The 15,919-nt window shown below is 37.3% G+C and overlaps 2 protein-coding genes across 8 annotated transcripts in view; one reads left to right on the top strand and one right to left on the bottom strand.

The window, feature by feature from the left end:
* LOC116177573 (broad-complex core protein) overlaps positions 1 to 15,919 on the bottom strand; it is a 312,257-nt gene that overhangs the window by 223,274 nt on the left and 73,064 nt on the right. The gene's annotated exons all lie outside the window — the stretch shown is intronic.
* On the top strand, positions 153 to 14,714 carry LOC116177571. 7 transcript variants are annotated; one of them, XM_031496563.1, is made up of 12 exons: positions 176 to 207; positions 280 to 348; positions 2,842 to 3,064; positions 9,191 to 9,312; positions 9,357 to 9,559; positions 9,609 to 9,790; positions 9,836 to 10,071; positions 10,122 to 10,292; positions 10,331 to 10,879; positions 10,925 to 11,627; positions 11,678 to 11,847; positions 14,169 to 14,714. In XM_031496563.1, exons 3-12 carry the CDS (start codon positions 2,887 to 2,889, stop codon positions 14,592 to 14,594), a joined length of 2,940 nt encoding a protein of 979 aa, XP_031352423.1. In that variant the 5' UTR covers positions 176 to 207; positions 280 to 348; positions 2,842 to 2,886; the 3' UTR covers positions 14,595 to 14,714. The 7 variants fall into 7 exon arrangements, 6 of the variants coding, with proteins under 6 accessions (XP_031352426.1, XP_031352423.1, XP_031352425.1 ...); XM_031496565.1 differs by having other exon boundaries at positions 280 to 349; positions 2,837 to 3,064; XM_031496566.1 differs by lacking the exon at positions 280 to 348 and having other exon boundaries at positions 153 to 207; positions 2,839 to 3,064.

Here is a 15,919-nt window from a genome sequence, read left to right as displayed (position 1 = left end):
ACCGTAACAATTACGGTTCTTTGTCACGTACTCACCTTGGATCGCGTTAATTACCTTAGCATAACGAAATTAAGTAAGTATACGTAACAATAAAAACGATCGAACTTTCATCAAATTGAGGTGAACTGTAAACACGAATACGTCCAAAGAGCACTTCCGCTGTAAGCTGTAAAACGAATGTGTATATCGGAAGTGTCGGTGGGGGAGGTAATGACAAGTTTATTGTTTGAAAACATGAAACGATTTGATTTTATGCGATTTCTGAATCTGATGTTGTAGGTAGTTGCGTTTCGATTTACCTACGATCGCGAATGTGAAGTGGTTTATACGGAATTTTCGCAAAAAAAAGGTAACCTTTTTCAAACTTTGTTCTTCGTGCGCCGATCATTTATCTAATTCCAGTGGGTTTATGTTCCCAATTTTGGACACAAAAAGGTACCTTTTGCGCAATTTTGGGTTAAGCTTTGTGATCAATTTTCTAGTTTTGTATTTCAATCAAAATCCATGCGTAATTGCAACCTTTGGATCATACTCCTACACAGTTACGGTTTATTTTATGACCGTAATTTTTTTTGTCCTTGAATTGGAAGATATTAAAAAAATAAGTTTATTGCAGCAGTTACAATTATCTTTACTATTTGCAAACATACCCGATTTTAGCCAGTTTTCTGACACGCCCAAACAATTATAAAAACCTTGTCTAGACACCTGTTCCGTGATAAGTTAATTATCATATTGACTATGTAATTATAGTCACGTGATCAATTTTTTAAGGTGTCATCTTGAATGGACAAAGTCTAAACTCGCTATACCTTCCGTTTAATTGAAAGGGAGGTTTTTTCTTCAGTTGCTCAAATTGCTTCTTCCTAGAGGACGTCTTCAGATGATAAGTTTGTGTCCAAAATTCCCTTTTCACTCAACCCAACTTGGATAAAAAGTTTCCAATTAGTCGATGCAAAGCAAAAGCAAAGTTTCACCTCAAACGAGCTTTTACTGATACTTCGCTCACCCCTATAAAGATGTTAAAGGGGGTAGTATGTAATGTGATATTAATAAAAATTCATTAAAATTGTTAATTGTCACAATAAAGAATCTTTAACACTGTGAACTCTCCGAAATCCAGGGATAATTTTACTAAAAAGTACTAGATACTAAACAACCCCTGAGCCCAATTGGGAAAGTAAAGCGTGTTTTGAAGGGAATTGTACGAAACACCTACGTGATAATGATACGATTTTTTTAATTAAAAATGATACCTGAATACCTTTTAATGAAGTAGGTACCCTAATTGCAATTGTCATTACTAATCCGTTTGCACAAACGATGATATTTAAAGGCTTATTTTAGATTTCATTGCATAACTGCCATGTTATTAAGCTTAATTGGTAGGTGCCGAGAGGGAACCTTGAATTAAACAACAGCGCGTTCCTTTTATTACCTTAATTTACATTTGTATCAATCTTTTCAATTTGTAAAATGAAACTGGGCAAGGTTTAGGGCTTCCAAAACTTTATTCGCAAACGAAACAATCAACCAATCAAAGTAATTTATATTTAGCTACACAATCGCAAAATTATATTTATCAGCCACTCTTTATGTAATTTTAATTAATATACATGAGCAAATGTTGACTTCAAAATGATTATTAATTACGTAATTTGCTCTCATAATTTTCAGGCATAAACTGTTGTTTTTTAATATGCATTATTTCATAAATTTAATTAATACGTAATGAGCTAGCGTCCAAATTTCGAATTTCCACGATTTCTGTGATAAAATTATGCAGTTTCAAAAGGATTAAAATTGGACATATTGCCAAAGGTTCCCTGCCAAATTGTCTAAGAGAATTATGGAACTATTTCGAGCGTCACCAAAGTGTACCTATTTGCAAATAGCTTTTTGACACCTTCACTCCTTTGAGTTTCTCACAGGGCACGTCTGTAGTGATTTTTTAGGATAATATACAACCTTCTCCAGTAATTCAAACTTTTTTTTAGATTAGAAAATTTACCTCGGCGAACAATAAACAATCATTTAGATAAGATTAATCTTAACATTATTATATCTCGACTTTATTCACATTTTGTTCCATAAATAGCGTAAATCATATGACTTTTATCCACGAGAAGCAAAATACGTTTCTCGTGATCCACATACGAATTTTCTCATGACTGGGAGAGCACGAGATTCGTGAGGATATTAATAGAGTAAAGAATTGAAAGTTGGAGGTGGTCTGCGGCAGATGCTGTAGACACTTAATTATCTCAGGAGAAATCTAATAATGAAATCAGGCCGTTTTGATCTCAATTTAATTTAAATGTAATTCCACTTATATTAGATTGCAGGAGACGAAACGTGACTAACTCGACAAGCGAGTAGTTTTTTGTGCCTATTCCCCACAAAAATTGAAAACCTACTCCTGCAGCCCTTGGCTTGAAGAGTGTAGATTCGTCTCGGGTACTTCAAATAGGCTAAATTTTGATAGCTCTTCCTCTTTGAGCACATTACTGAGGTCTACTGTAGAAATTAATGGAAAAAATCATTTAAATAAATAGTTCGTAGTCCGAAGATAATTGCGTTAATTCCTTGATTGTTTATTTTTTGTGGTAAGTAAATAACCTGTTGCTTTAAAATTGTAAACTAATTGTTAAGTAATGTTTGGTGAACCAAACGAAATCATCACCAATCAATTTGGGTGTAGAATTTAAAATCTTTTAGGAAGCCTTACTGAGAATATTTGGCCCATGGCCAAAAAACTACAAAGCACCGAAATTGTTTGGAGAATTAGGCACCGTTTTTCATTAAAAACATTCAGAAATAAACGGAAACTTCTTTTAGAGCAGATCCATGATGTAGTGACGCAACCGGGGTGGTCCAAGAGGGAAAATGATCAAAAAGAATCGGAAAGCTGACGGTGGAACGGCGAAAATGTCCAGTAAGAGGCTTAAAGAGGTTGAGGAGCTCGTCCTACCCGCGAGCAAATTGAAATTCTGCAGCGAGCAGTTGCAAAATTTGAATTTTATCTTCACCAAGAAGCTGGATGAAGAATACGACCCGGAGTACTGTAAGTATTATTATTAATTGTTGCAAAAATCCGATTCGTTAGACATGCACTTAAATGTAAATAGCTAAGAAAATGGAAAAGTGTGCAACATCATGCAGAGGAGATGATGATAAATGCACTAGTCCAGCTCTAGATACAAATTCTCTAAAATATATTCAAAGAGTAGTTGTGAAAGAGCTGTGCAGGCAGCACATCTTACACTCATGCAAATTAGGCGACTTGCATCAGTAGCAAAAGATCGAAAAGTGCCCCAATTGCAGGTACAGGGGCCCGTGAATTTAGTAGAGCATTGGCGGCACAAAATTCGAGACTAGGTGGATTGGTTAATGCCTCGTTTGTGCCGTAAAAAGTTTGCCAGCAAAACATACCGTTTGAAAATTATTCTGATTTTTAGATGTGCTGCTAATAGGCCACCAGTCATTAGGGATTTTTACCTGTAAATAACTCAGGAAAATTCACAAAATGCACAATTCGAAAATGCCGCCGGCGCCGCCATCTTACCAAGATGGCCGCCCAAAAACGGTTTTTCGCATATATCTCAAAAACTGTGGATTTTTCGAAAAAATATATGGTGAGCAAAATGAAAAAGATGGCATATTTTCACGAGAGTTAACCCTTAGGCAGAAAACCAGAAATTTTTAATAAACGGTGGTCTATATTTTATCAAAATAATTTATTAATCATTTAATTAATTGAGATTCACTGTAAACCCCATAAACGCAAATAGAGATTTAACCCCAAGTCGATTGTGTATTACTTAATTTTTTAAGAAAAATCGACCATACCCTGTACAGTCATGTCCTTTTTTTTTAAATTATATTAATTATATATTTTATAGAATGTGGCCCGTAGAATCCATAATTTCAAACAGTTCCAAGATTGGGCTACTAGTTCAAAAGTTACAGCCCTTTGAATTTTCTTTCGAAATTGGTTTCTAGTCTATAACTTTTGATTGAGAAGTTTGATCGAAAAAGTACGAATTGTTTTGGATTCTACGCACCAAAATTAATATGAAAAAGTGTTTTCCCGAGAAATTTTGGTGCAGTCGATTTTTGGTAAATAAGGAAGGTTATACACTGCCTTTTTTTGATCCCCGAAAAAAAAATTGTCTCAGATCGACCCGGTAAAAAAATTTTCTTATAGAATGTGGCCTGTAGAATCCATAATTTCAAACAGTTCCAAGATTGGGCTACTAGTTCAAAAGTTACAGCCCTTTGAATTTTCTTTCGAAATTGGTTTCTAGTCTATAACTTTTGATTGAGAAGTCTGATCGAAAAAGTACGAATCGTTTTGGATTCTACGCACCAAAATTAATAAGAAAAAGTGTTTTCCCGAGAAATTTTGGTGCAGTCAATTTTTGGTAAAAAAGGAAGGTTATACACTGCCTTTTTTTGAGCCCGAAAAAAAAATTGTCTCAGATCGATCGGGAAAAAACATTTTCTTATAGAATGTGGCCTGTAGAATCCATAATTTCAAACAGTTCCAAGATTGGGCTACTAGTTCAAAAGTTACAGCCCTTTGAATTTTCTTTCGAATTTGGTTTCTAGTCTATAACTTTTGATTGAGAAGTCTGATCGAAAAAGTACGAATTGTTTTGGATTCTACGCACCAAAATTAATAAGAAAAAGTGTTTTCCCAAGAAATTTTGGTGCATTCGATTTTTGGTAAAAAAGGAAGGTTACACACTGCCTTTTTTTGAGCCCCGAAAAAAAAATTGTCTCAAATCGACCCGGAAAAAAAATTTTCTTATTTTCTTATAGAATCTGGCCTGTATAATCCATAATTTCAAACAGTTCCAAGATTGGGCTACTAGTTCAAAAGTTACAGCCCTTTGAATTTTCTTTCGAAATTGGTTTCTAGTCTATAACTTTGATTGAGAAGTCTGATCGAAAAAGTACGAATTGTTTTGGATTCTACGCACCAAAATTAATAAGAAAAAGTGTTTTCCCGAGAAATTTTGGTGCAGTCGATTTTTGGTAAATAAGGAAGGTTATACACTGCCTTTTTTTGAGCCCCGAAAAAAAAATTGTCTCAGATCGACCCGGAACCCCAAGCCGATTGTGTATTACTTAATTTTTTAAGAAAAATCGACCATATCCTGTACAGTCATGTCCTTTGAGGGTTGCAATTATTGAGGTGGGTTAAATATTGTTGTTTCATTGCTCGATTATGTTCAAGCGATTTACTGTAAACCCTATAAACGCAAATGGAAATTTAACCCCAAGCAGAATATGTCGTATTACTTAACTAAAATTACATGCTCTATCTACGCAGGCCTGACGGACCTGGTTCGTTAATGTCAGTGTTTTCAATGCCGAATGCGTCCATTGAATTTATCCCATCGAAGCTTGCAACTTTTATTTGAAACTTTTTTTGATATCTCTCCTTGTTACTAAAATATTTAAACTTTTTAAAAATGTCGATTTTCACTTTTTTCCAATTATCTACAGAACGAATTATTTTTTTCAAAATATCACATCGGAATATCCATCAGCAGCAAAAACTACACAACTTGGCCAATTTAACCGAATCTATAAGTATAAAAATAACAAAGATAGCCATGCTATCCTACTCAATTTAAGACACCCTGTATACTCTAGTTTTTGTACTCCTGTCTGCAATCAGCTACAGCAATTTGAATGTTCAAATTTGAAAGGAAAAATTTGTTTGATTGTAGCATTAATATACCTACCAAGCTACGGCGCAGAAATGAGGGTTTAAAACTCTACAGAAAAAGCTATGAAGAAACTACTGCCTCCCAAATTCGAAAAGTTAAGTTAATAATATGGTGCAAGATCCAAAATATAGGGTGGCCCACTGAAAACAGTCAATGCCAATTTTGGCCGCTTAACAACAGTTTTGCCAGAAACCCTCGAACGCGTCAATTTAGTTATTTAGTTTCGAGGGGGCATCTAAATTAAATAATACCTACTATTAACTTAACTTCAACTTTGAGAAAGGGGTGAATTTCACCATAAATTTTAAAGTTCGATACGCATGTTCTTCCTGTTTTTAGCACTGTTTTTATTTTTCAAATCCGATCAATAGATACGGATATTTAAATGGATTTGTGAGAGCCGTTTTAAATGTTTATCACGTAGGCGTTGTAACTCAAAAATAATAATAGGTTTTTTTAAAGCGGAGTTACTATTATTTCAACGCCTATGTGATAAACATTTAAAACGGCTCTATAAATCCATTTAAAGCTCCGGACCTACTGATCGGTTTTGAAAAATAAAAACCATGCTGAGAACAGAATGAACATACGTATTGAACTATCAGACGTTTACCCCACCCCTTCCCATTTAAAATTTTTAGGGAAAATTCACCCCTTTCTCAGGGTTGAAGTTATGTAAATAGTATTATTTAATTTAGATGTCCCTCTTAAAACTAAAATTGACGTGTTCGAGCGTTTCTGGCAAAATGGTCGTTAAACGGCCAAAATTGGCATTGACTGTTGGCCACCCTGTATACATACATATAAAGGTAATCATACATTATCAAATTGTGTTTGACATTTTAGTGTGTACTGTCACTTTTTGTCCCTTAAACAGAAAACAAAGCACGTTGATTTAGTCCACGGAGTACAAAAAACCATATTTTTCGACCTTGGGGGAGAACCGCTCGCGCCACCCTCTAGGATGAAAGGTACACAGATCGGTTTCCGCATCGATTGATTTTACGCAAAAGTGGTCAAAACTCACTTTTTATTACAAACTTTTTTTGTGCTCAGTTGCAGCGGCACAAATATGAACATTCTTGTAAAGTTTCGTGTGAACAAAGTGCACTTATTTTTAATATTTTTTATTATACCTGAATCACAATCTCCGTTTTAAACACTCAAATGCGTGCGAAAAAGGGCCTTTAAAACACACGTGCTTTAAAGTTGCTAAGTAACGATACTTCAAGTATGACTTTTGAAACTGTCATCTGGATGAAATAAAAAATCCTCTTAGGTCGCTTTCTGTAAATGCAGAACATTTCTTTGGCTTTTGTACCTATCCTTTGGTTGAAGCTTTCACAAACGCGCGTAATTTAGGGTATGCTTCCAAATCTGTTCCACTTTTTAATCGCAGCATTGCTTTAAAGTTTTGAATGAATGCACCAAAATATAGAAGATTTAAATACCTTTGACATTTCCTTCATATATGCCAGCATTATGGATGCATTTAAGACTGTATTCGTAACTTCCTATTCATCCATGGAGACAATTTTTCATATTCTTTATAATAGGCTTTACTGGAGTTGGAGTTTACACCTATCAACGTTTGTTTAGATTTTACAACAATCGATTTAATGGACGGTGTATTATCTTTTTCAACGGAAATCGTTTAATTCACAAAGACGATGATTTTTATAAGCAAACGTCAAGTGACATTTCCATGGCAATCGTGAAATTACGAACACCCAGCCCACTTAATTAGACATGTATTCGAGTATAACGTCAATATGACTTCATTGTATTTCCTATTTTTAAATTATACTGCAGGTATAATAAAAAATACTATAAGATACACGTGTATAATTGGTCTTTAAAGCACTTGCAACGTTAAAGGCACTCCGCTTTGCGTCGTGCCCTTAAACTCGTTGCGCGTGCTTTAAAGACTTGATTATACACTTGTATCTTAATATACTATTTCCACACGACAATAAAGCTGAACAAGCGGAAAATGATGCAGATGTGCTGATTGCCAGCTTGTGCTCCAAATTTAGTGCTGCAGTCATAGGTGGCGAAGACGTTGATGTAACAGTAAAAGTAAACTCAATTTTGCTACTTTCCCACCAAGTTCAAAAATTCTATGGAATCGAAAGAAATCCAAAGACTGGGACTGGAAACTTGGCAGCAATACACTTCCACTTTCAGTGTATCAACTTTTTCTTCAGTTGAATACACAAACTAAGATAAAAATACAGAAGCTAAAGCAACATTATTCAAATTTATTAATACCACTCGAACCCGACTTGAGCTCTTCTACAGTCCAAAACCAGATGCCGATTAATCCCCTCAATTTTATTCAGACCCTACGAACTACAAAATCTAGGTTTGCTAAAATTTTGGCATGATCAAATCTCTAATTTGAACACCCTGTATATCTTCTAATAAAATTTACTTTCTATAAACCCTTTTTGCGGAACAAAATTTTTTAGATTCTGGGGCTCCCCACTCCCACCTTCCAAAGATATCCGAAGTTATAGCTTCTACACCACTATTTAAAAGTTGTCCCAAATAAATTTAAACTTCCTAAAACTTGAGTTTCAAATACCAGTCATTGAGGGGGACCATTTTTATACAGAGATTACTCTTTAACTTTAATTCTGCGCTAAAGGTAGCAGACCCCTTTTGAGATTCGTCTTAAATCTGCAAATACTTGTTACTTAAAGTGTTTTCTGTGTTGATCTGCGGTGAATTTCGCTTCAGGATTTGCAGAAGCATTTCTTAATTTTTTAGATGTTTACAGCTTGCTACCAAGACAACTTTAAGATTTGCAACTTTAGCCCTCATTGAGGGGTAGGTTTGTAGGCTGTGACCCTTTAAAATATTATGGTGGTAATCAAAAATATTAGAATGGGAAATGAGCATTCCCTATTAAATATCCGTAGCATGTATGGGTAGTCTTTGTCTTCATGTCTTTCTCTCTGTTGAGTTCTGCTCTTCTTTGTTTCCATCTTTTCTAAAATCTTCTTCATCCAATTATTTCCTCTCTCCATTCGTCTCATTGTTTTTCTCGTTCTTGGTACCGCTGTTCATACCAGATGATCTATATTCTCTTTTTTCTCGTCACATAGGTGGAATTTCCTTCCTTGTTCTTCTTCATCTTCTCTCTTGTTTTCTAGATATGAACCTCGACCGTATCTTTTTATATGTTCCCATCTCTTGAGAATGTCCTCCCTCTATTGTTGCAATTGTAGTTGTTAATTCTTTTTTCGATACTTTCCCTTCTTTTTCTCACTAAGCTTTCTCTCTCTTCTTCACACATCTTACCACCCTTCGTTCTATCTCTGTTTTTATCTTTTCCATTTAGTACCACCCCTACATCGGTAACATGAAGACGCTTTCATTAAAAAGAGGAATTTGAAACGAAGAATTGAATCGATAATTTTCCTAATCAAATTTCATTATTTTAGCAAAAGCAGTGTCCCTGGCCAAATCCATTACTGAAAGACTGATTCAACGGCTACTCTGCGGTGTTGGAATGATGGAGCCACGATTCGCAAGCAAATTTTTGGTTACCTTGCACGACGATAGTGTAAGCACTATCGAATCATCAATTTTTCCTGACAATTTTTGCAGGTCTTCAACGAAGAACTGGATTACTTAGTCCGTCTCGACTCGCTGTCCACGCCCAAGCTGCACCCGACGGAGTATTCTCCCAAATACACCATCGTCGAGGGTAACAGTGGAAATCGGCTGGCAGGTTACGCGCAAGTTCGTCTACACCAACCCTACTGTGTGGATTGGCAGGAGTTCGTTAATCCCAAAGGATACCTTCGGAGGTGAGCTCGTGCTGGTTAAAGCGGTTGTTCACGGTTGTCGTCGTTGCAGAGACAAGGTGCAGGCGAAATTGGTGGAGCTTTTGAGTGTGGCGGCATCGACCGACGTTCCGGATTCGCCACTAACGGTGGACGAGTCGCTGGTTTGCGGTTCTCCGGGGAAAATTATGGATGCGCTCACTTTGCACCAGGTGCTCCACATCCCATCCGAAAAGCACGTGTTTTATGGACCATGTAAGTCTCGCGGAACTGCCGACCTGGTGCGATATTCAGTTTCAGCTGGAAAAACGCCCCGATTTCCCAACCCTCGCGACTTTAAATTGGCGATAGTCGACGATCCCAGTGGAATACGCATTCGCGTCGGTTTCCATTCGCCGGCTCTATCGTCCATTTGCATCGACGTTCGGTTACTCGTCGCCATCGGTTTTGACGCTTGGCCGTCCAGCTCGAACTTTCCGGTTCGTGTTCCACTAGGACACTCAGATTGTGTTTTGTATTACAAAGCAGCACAAACGGTAGCTAGTTTTGATTTTTTACTTTACAAATTACGGCTCCTTCCTCCTAGGGACTGTACCTGGTCGGATATGGGGTTCAATCAATCGGCTGGCAAATAAGGTTACCCGCGGCAGAATGCACACTGGAGAGCAACTACAGTCCAAATAGTACAGTGAGGCGAATTTTTCTGATACTCTCCTCCGTCTTACGCGAAATCAACGAAGATCACCGCCGATACCAGGTACCACCCCCAAAGCCCGTCCCTTTCAACTGTTACAGATTTCCCATAGAATTCTCAACACCTACTCACTCCGATCGGCGCTCTTCTCGCACCTCGAAGACGACCTATCAACCCCCACGAAGGTCACCCTGAATTGGTCACCGAAATATCTCTCCACGCACGTTCTGACCGTTTTGGACCTCCTAGTGATGACTTTGCGCAAACAAAGACAGCCGAATTACTTTTTCCCCGACGCCAACATTCTCGTAAATCCCGGCCACTTGTGCGAGGACGACTACGCGATCGAATCAAACCGAGTTAAGGCGATCATGCTGAGATTCTTCGACGAATCACTGACGTCGTTACGACGCAACGTTAACTTCACCCAATTTTTGACCGATCAGCAAATCGAAATGGCACTGCTCAACAGATGGAAGGAACTAATCGACGGACTCACGCCGCCTCCCTCGACGAGAGGTAGACGAATTTGCTTCGCCGGCTCGAAACTCCGCAGAGACGTCGTCTTTACCCAGTACTCCACCAGGCAACTGGAGTACATCGGGTTAACCTTAAAGCACCTGCTTTTGGTGAGGCAAAACACTTTGTTGGTAAGTCGGTTGAGACAGTCCAAGTGGTAAATGGCGAATTTTTAGTTTGGCGATGAGCTGTACTGGGCCGAGCACTTAAACTTATTCAACTTACAGGAGGATTCGGTTGAAGATGTTATTTACATATTGGTAACTGTGATCGAGCAGGCGCGCGATAGGTACTTAGATTGTCTTCCAGAAGCGATCTCTCGCGAGCTAGATAAGGCAAGACTAAGGAGGCAAATTGATATTTCCACCTCCAAGCTGGTGGAACAGGTGAGAAAGGAGAGGGAGGTTGCTAACAAGGGATACGTCGACGACACCACGCTGGTTAAAACAATACTGAGATGGCTGTACAAAGGGTTGGATTACAAGAAGTACCTGGCGCCTGTTTTGCGTCCGTACTTGAGGGTGGTTTTTCTAGCATCTCACGGCGCCTCGTGGCATTTGGAGGCGATTAGGAACGAGGAGTTTTACAACGAAATTAGAGCTTTGGGGGTCTTTGCCAAATTAGTTAATCTCGGTAGGATAACGCCTGCCCAGGGTTTGGTGGACGCGGTCGCCAAGAACTGGAGTTGGGCCAAAAGCATGCTGAAGACGATTGAAGCTGAAAATTTAAGGCTGATTTTTGTGTCTGGCAGCCGCAAATCGTGTAGACACATACTGGCCTTGCCTTCTAGGCCCAATTCGAACCGGTCCAAGCTGTGCTATTCCCACGACCAGACGACAATGGGATCGAAAGACTCCTCCAATCCTATTTTACTGAAACGTAAGTAACGGCTCGTCGTTTCTCCACGATTATCTCTGCCATTCGTGTAGTTAGATCAAAAGGTGAGAAACCAAGCGTGGACGACAGTTTTCAACCTCCTCACCACGTGCTGAAGAATTTGTCACCATTAAATCAAACGACTAAATACTTCCGGAGAATGGGAGAGTATCGCTGCCTAGGCAATATATTTGAGACGATTATTGCAATGAAAAAGTTAAATGTAAGTAAAAGCCTATTCTCATAGATCACAAGGTATATCGCCCTGAAAATTATTTTAGCAAAAATTATAGTGCTTTTTGGGCGTTTTCTTTCATTATAATTCGGTTTTTCACCCTTAATTTTTCACGTACCGAAGCGATCTTAAAGTCTGTCGCCAATTCTTTTAGATTTCGACTTGTAGAATCAAAACCGCCCTGAAAATTTAAAATCGGATTCTTTTGGTAAAAACTATAGCGCTTTTTGGGTGTTTTCTTTCATTATAATTCGATTTTTCATGCTTAATTTTTTACGTGCCCAAGCGATCTTAAAGTATGTCACCAATTCTTTTAGATTTCGACTTGTAGAATCAAAACCGCCCTGAAAATTTAAAATCGGACTCTTTTAGTAAAAACTATTGCGCTTTTTGGGTGTTTTCTTTCATTATAATACGCTTTTTAACCCTTAATTTTCCACGTGCCGAAGAGATCTTAATGTATGTTGCCAATTCTTTTAGATTTCGACTTGTAGAATCAAAACCGCCCTGAAAATTTAAAATCGGACTCTTTTAGTAAAAACTATAGCGCTTTTTGGGTGTTTTCTTACATTCTAATAGGGTTTTTAACCCTTAAATTTCCACGTGCCGAAGAGATCTTAAAGTATTTTGCCAATTCTTTTAGATTTCGACTTGTAGAATCAAAACCGCCCTGAAAATTTAAAATCGGACTCTTTTAGTAAAAACTATAGCGCTTTTTGGGTGTTTTCTTACATTCTAATACGTTTTTAACCCTTAAATTTCCACGTGCCGAAGAGATCTTAAAGTATTTTGCCAATTCTTTTAGATTTCGACTTGTAGAATCAAAACCGCCCTGAAAATGTAAAATCGGACTCTTTTAGTAAAAACTATAGCGCTTTTTGGGTGTTTTCTTACATTCTAATACGCTTTTTAACCCTTAATTTTCCACGTGCCGAAGAGATCTTAATGTATGTTGCCAATTCTTTTAGATTTCGACTTGTAGAATCAAAACCGCCCTGAAAATTTAAAATCGGACTCTTTTAGTAAAAACTATAGCGCTTTTTGGGTGTTTTCTTACATTCTAATAGGGTTTTTAACCCTTAAATTTCCACGTGCCGAAGAGATCTTAAAGTATTTTGCCAATTCTTTTAGATTTCGACTTGTAGAATCAAAACCGCCCTGAAAATTTAAAATCGGACTCTTTTAGTAAAAACTATAGCGCTTTTTGGGTGTTTTCTTACATTCTAATACGCTTTTTAACCCTTAATTTTCCACGTGCCGAAGAGATCTTAATGTATGTTGCCAATTCTTTTAGATTTCGACTTGTAGAATCAAAACCGCCCTGAAAATTTAAAATCGGACTCTTTTAGTAAAAACTATAGCGCTTTTTGGGTGTTTTCTTACATTCTAATAGGGTTTTTAACCCTTAAATTTCCACGTGCCGAAGAGATCTTAAAGTATTTTGCCAATTCTTTTAGATTTCGACTTGTAGAATCAAAACCGCCCTGGAAATTTAAAATCGGACTCTTTTAGTAAAAACTATAGCGCTTTTTGGGTGTTTTCTTACATTCTAATACGCTTTTTAACCCTTAATTTTCCACGTGCCGAAGAGATCTTAATGTATGTTGCCAATTCTTTTAGATTTCGACTTGTAGAATCAAAACCGCCCTGAAAATTTAAAATCGGACTCTTTTAGTAAAAACTATAGCGCTTTTTGGGTGTTTTCTTTCATTCTAATACGGTTTTTAACCCTTAATTCTTCACGTGCCGAAGCGATCTTAAAGTATGTCGCCAATTCTTTTAGATTTTGACTTTTAGAATCCAAATCGACCTGAAAATATAAAATTGTACTCCTTTAGCAAAAATTATAAAACTTTTTGGGTGTTTTCTTTCATTCTAATACGGTTTTTCACCTATAATTTTTCACATCCTAAGGTATGTCGTCAATTCGGTTAGATTTTGACTAGTAGAATACAAAGGCCATGAAAATTAAAAATCGTACTCGTCTAGCCAAAATTATAGAGCTTTTTGTGCTTTTTTTTAAATTCCAGTCTTGCTCGTAAAGCAAGATTGCTTTATATTTAGGTGAACAAGACACTAAAATAATTTCCAGTGAGTTTTTGAGAATTTATTCCAACTGCAGACGAGGAGAGCCACGCCACCCCTTGTATAACTTTCCCGAACCCCCATCATCGCCGACACAATAAAATAGAATAAATTAAACTTCCATATAGCTCGCCCTTTTGTTCCATTTTAAAACTTTCCATTTACACAAAACCGAATTGCGCTAATTTATAATTCACGTCGCTCTCTCTCTCTCGTCATTTCAGATCCTCCAAGAGGTATCCGCACTACTGCCCGACGAGGAAGATCGATTGGAAACCCTAGAAGCAATTCAAAAACTAACAAACGAGAAAGCAAAGCAAACATTCAATAACAAGAAATGTAATGCATTTGTACAGCTCTCGAACTCAAAACGGAAAATAAATCCCGAAAGGCCTTCGGAAAATCGGCAGAGATACACGCCGAAGGAGGAGAGCGCCGGCATTCGAGAGGTAATCGCAATTGACTCGGCCGCGGGCCCGGAAGAAAAACGATTAATAAATGTGGATAGATTAGGTATTGAAAAGGGGTTGAAACGCGATAAGGGAACACTTATTGGAAGTTGTCGTGCTGCTCGTATTCGCGAGGATACGAGCGTCGAAGATTATTTTAAAGTGCAGCCTCTTAAAGGACGATCTAGTTTTAAGTATTGATCTGTTACACGTAGGACGATAGTTATTTTTTATTTCCATGTAACGTTTTATGAATCATAGCATCGTTTAGTTTATTATTATCTTTTGTGATAGCCTTAATAATGTGGGATTGGTAGTAAAGCTTTATGATGCATGTTTGATGGGATTTTTATACTTTCTGTATAATAAATCTATTAAATTGTAGGTTTTTTGTTTTATTAGTGCCCTGAAGCGACGTCAAGTCAAATACTCGTGTAGTAAACTCACGTTTTTATATGGGCGAACATAACAAATATAAGTGTGCAAAGAAAATGTGCACGTAAGAATGAATATCCATTGGAAGAAAAACAAGAGAGGGAAAACAGGGTTAAAACAAAAATAAAACATGCAATTTTTGTTCCGGCAACAAGCAGAGATGAACATTTCTGAGAACATAGAACATAGAATCCATAATTTCAAACAGTTTGAAGATTGGGCGTGAAACAAAAAATATTGAAGCCTTACAAAGGTGACGAGGAGTAAACGTAAAAAATTCATAATTAAAAAACTACGAAGCGTGGCATTTTTGTGTCGATGTATATGGTGTTCCTAGGATCCCCTTTAACGTTCTTGAGGGACCAGACTTCCCAAACGAATTTTCGGGGACGATTTTTCTGGAGGTCGATCTTCCAGTTTGCTCTGGTTTTTGGCGGTACAGGCACAGAAACAGTTTCTTGAAGAAGGAAAACTCAAGGTGTGACTAATTTGCATTCGCAACTTGAAAACTTACTTTAGGGTTTATAAAGAGGATTCAATTTTGCTTTCCATAGTGTACACATACCTTGGGCTCGAGTTTACAGGTCACTGGTCATTAGTCATCGATCCAGTGGCGAATTTTTATTTACTGACACAATAAAAAATAAACAAAGAAAGTGTTCTCGCAATTTCGTACGTGAATGCATCCCTTCGCTTTCAGAATATAACACACGAAACAAACGAATGCCTCAGAGGGAACGTCACGTAAAAACGACTTGGCGTAAAATAAAATTGCAGAATAGTTTGAAGCCCGTGACAAGTTTTCTATTAAAGTTATAAATGACTTAACCGTTAACCCACTCTCCCTTTGAAGAGGTTCATAATTTCTAAATCTCAAGCAATGAAATTACGTCAGGTTTCATTGTCCCAATTCCAGAAGGGGCGCTTTTCGATTATTTTATTTCGAGCTTTCATAACGTGCATACGAAACTGCTTTCAAGGGAATTGGAGACGACGATTTGAATGGCAAATGATCTCTAAGGCTATCTATTGTCAGAAATTGTAGAACTAAGCTCTGAAGGTTCTTCTTGTTACCGTTTTTCAGTTGTATC

Source organism: Photinus pyralis, unplaced genomic scaffold (genome assembly GCF_008802855.1).
Source record: "Photinus pyralis isolate 1611_PpyrPB1 unplaced genomic scaffold, Ppyr1.3 Ppyr1.4_LG8, whole genome shotgun sequence".
Classification (NCBI taxonomy): Eukaryota; Metazoa; Arthropoda; class Insecta; order Coleoptera; family Lampyridae; genus Photinus; species Photinus pyralis.
Note: the sequence above shows the minus strand (reverse complement) of the source record. Positions and strands in the feature narration are given on the sequence as shown.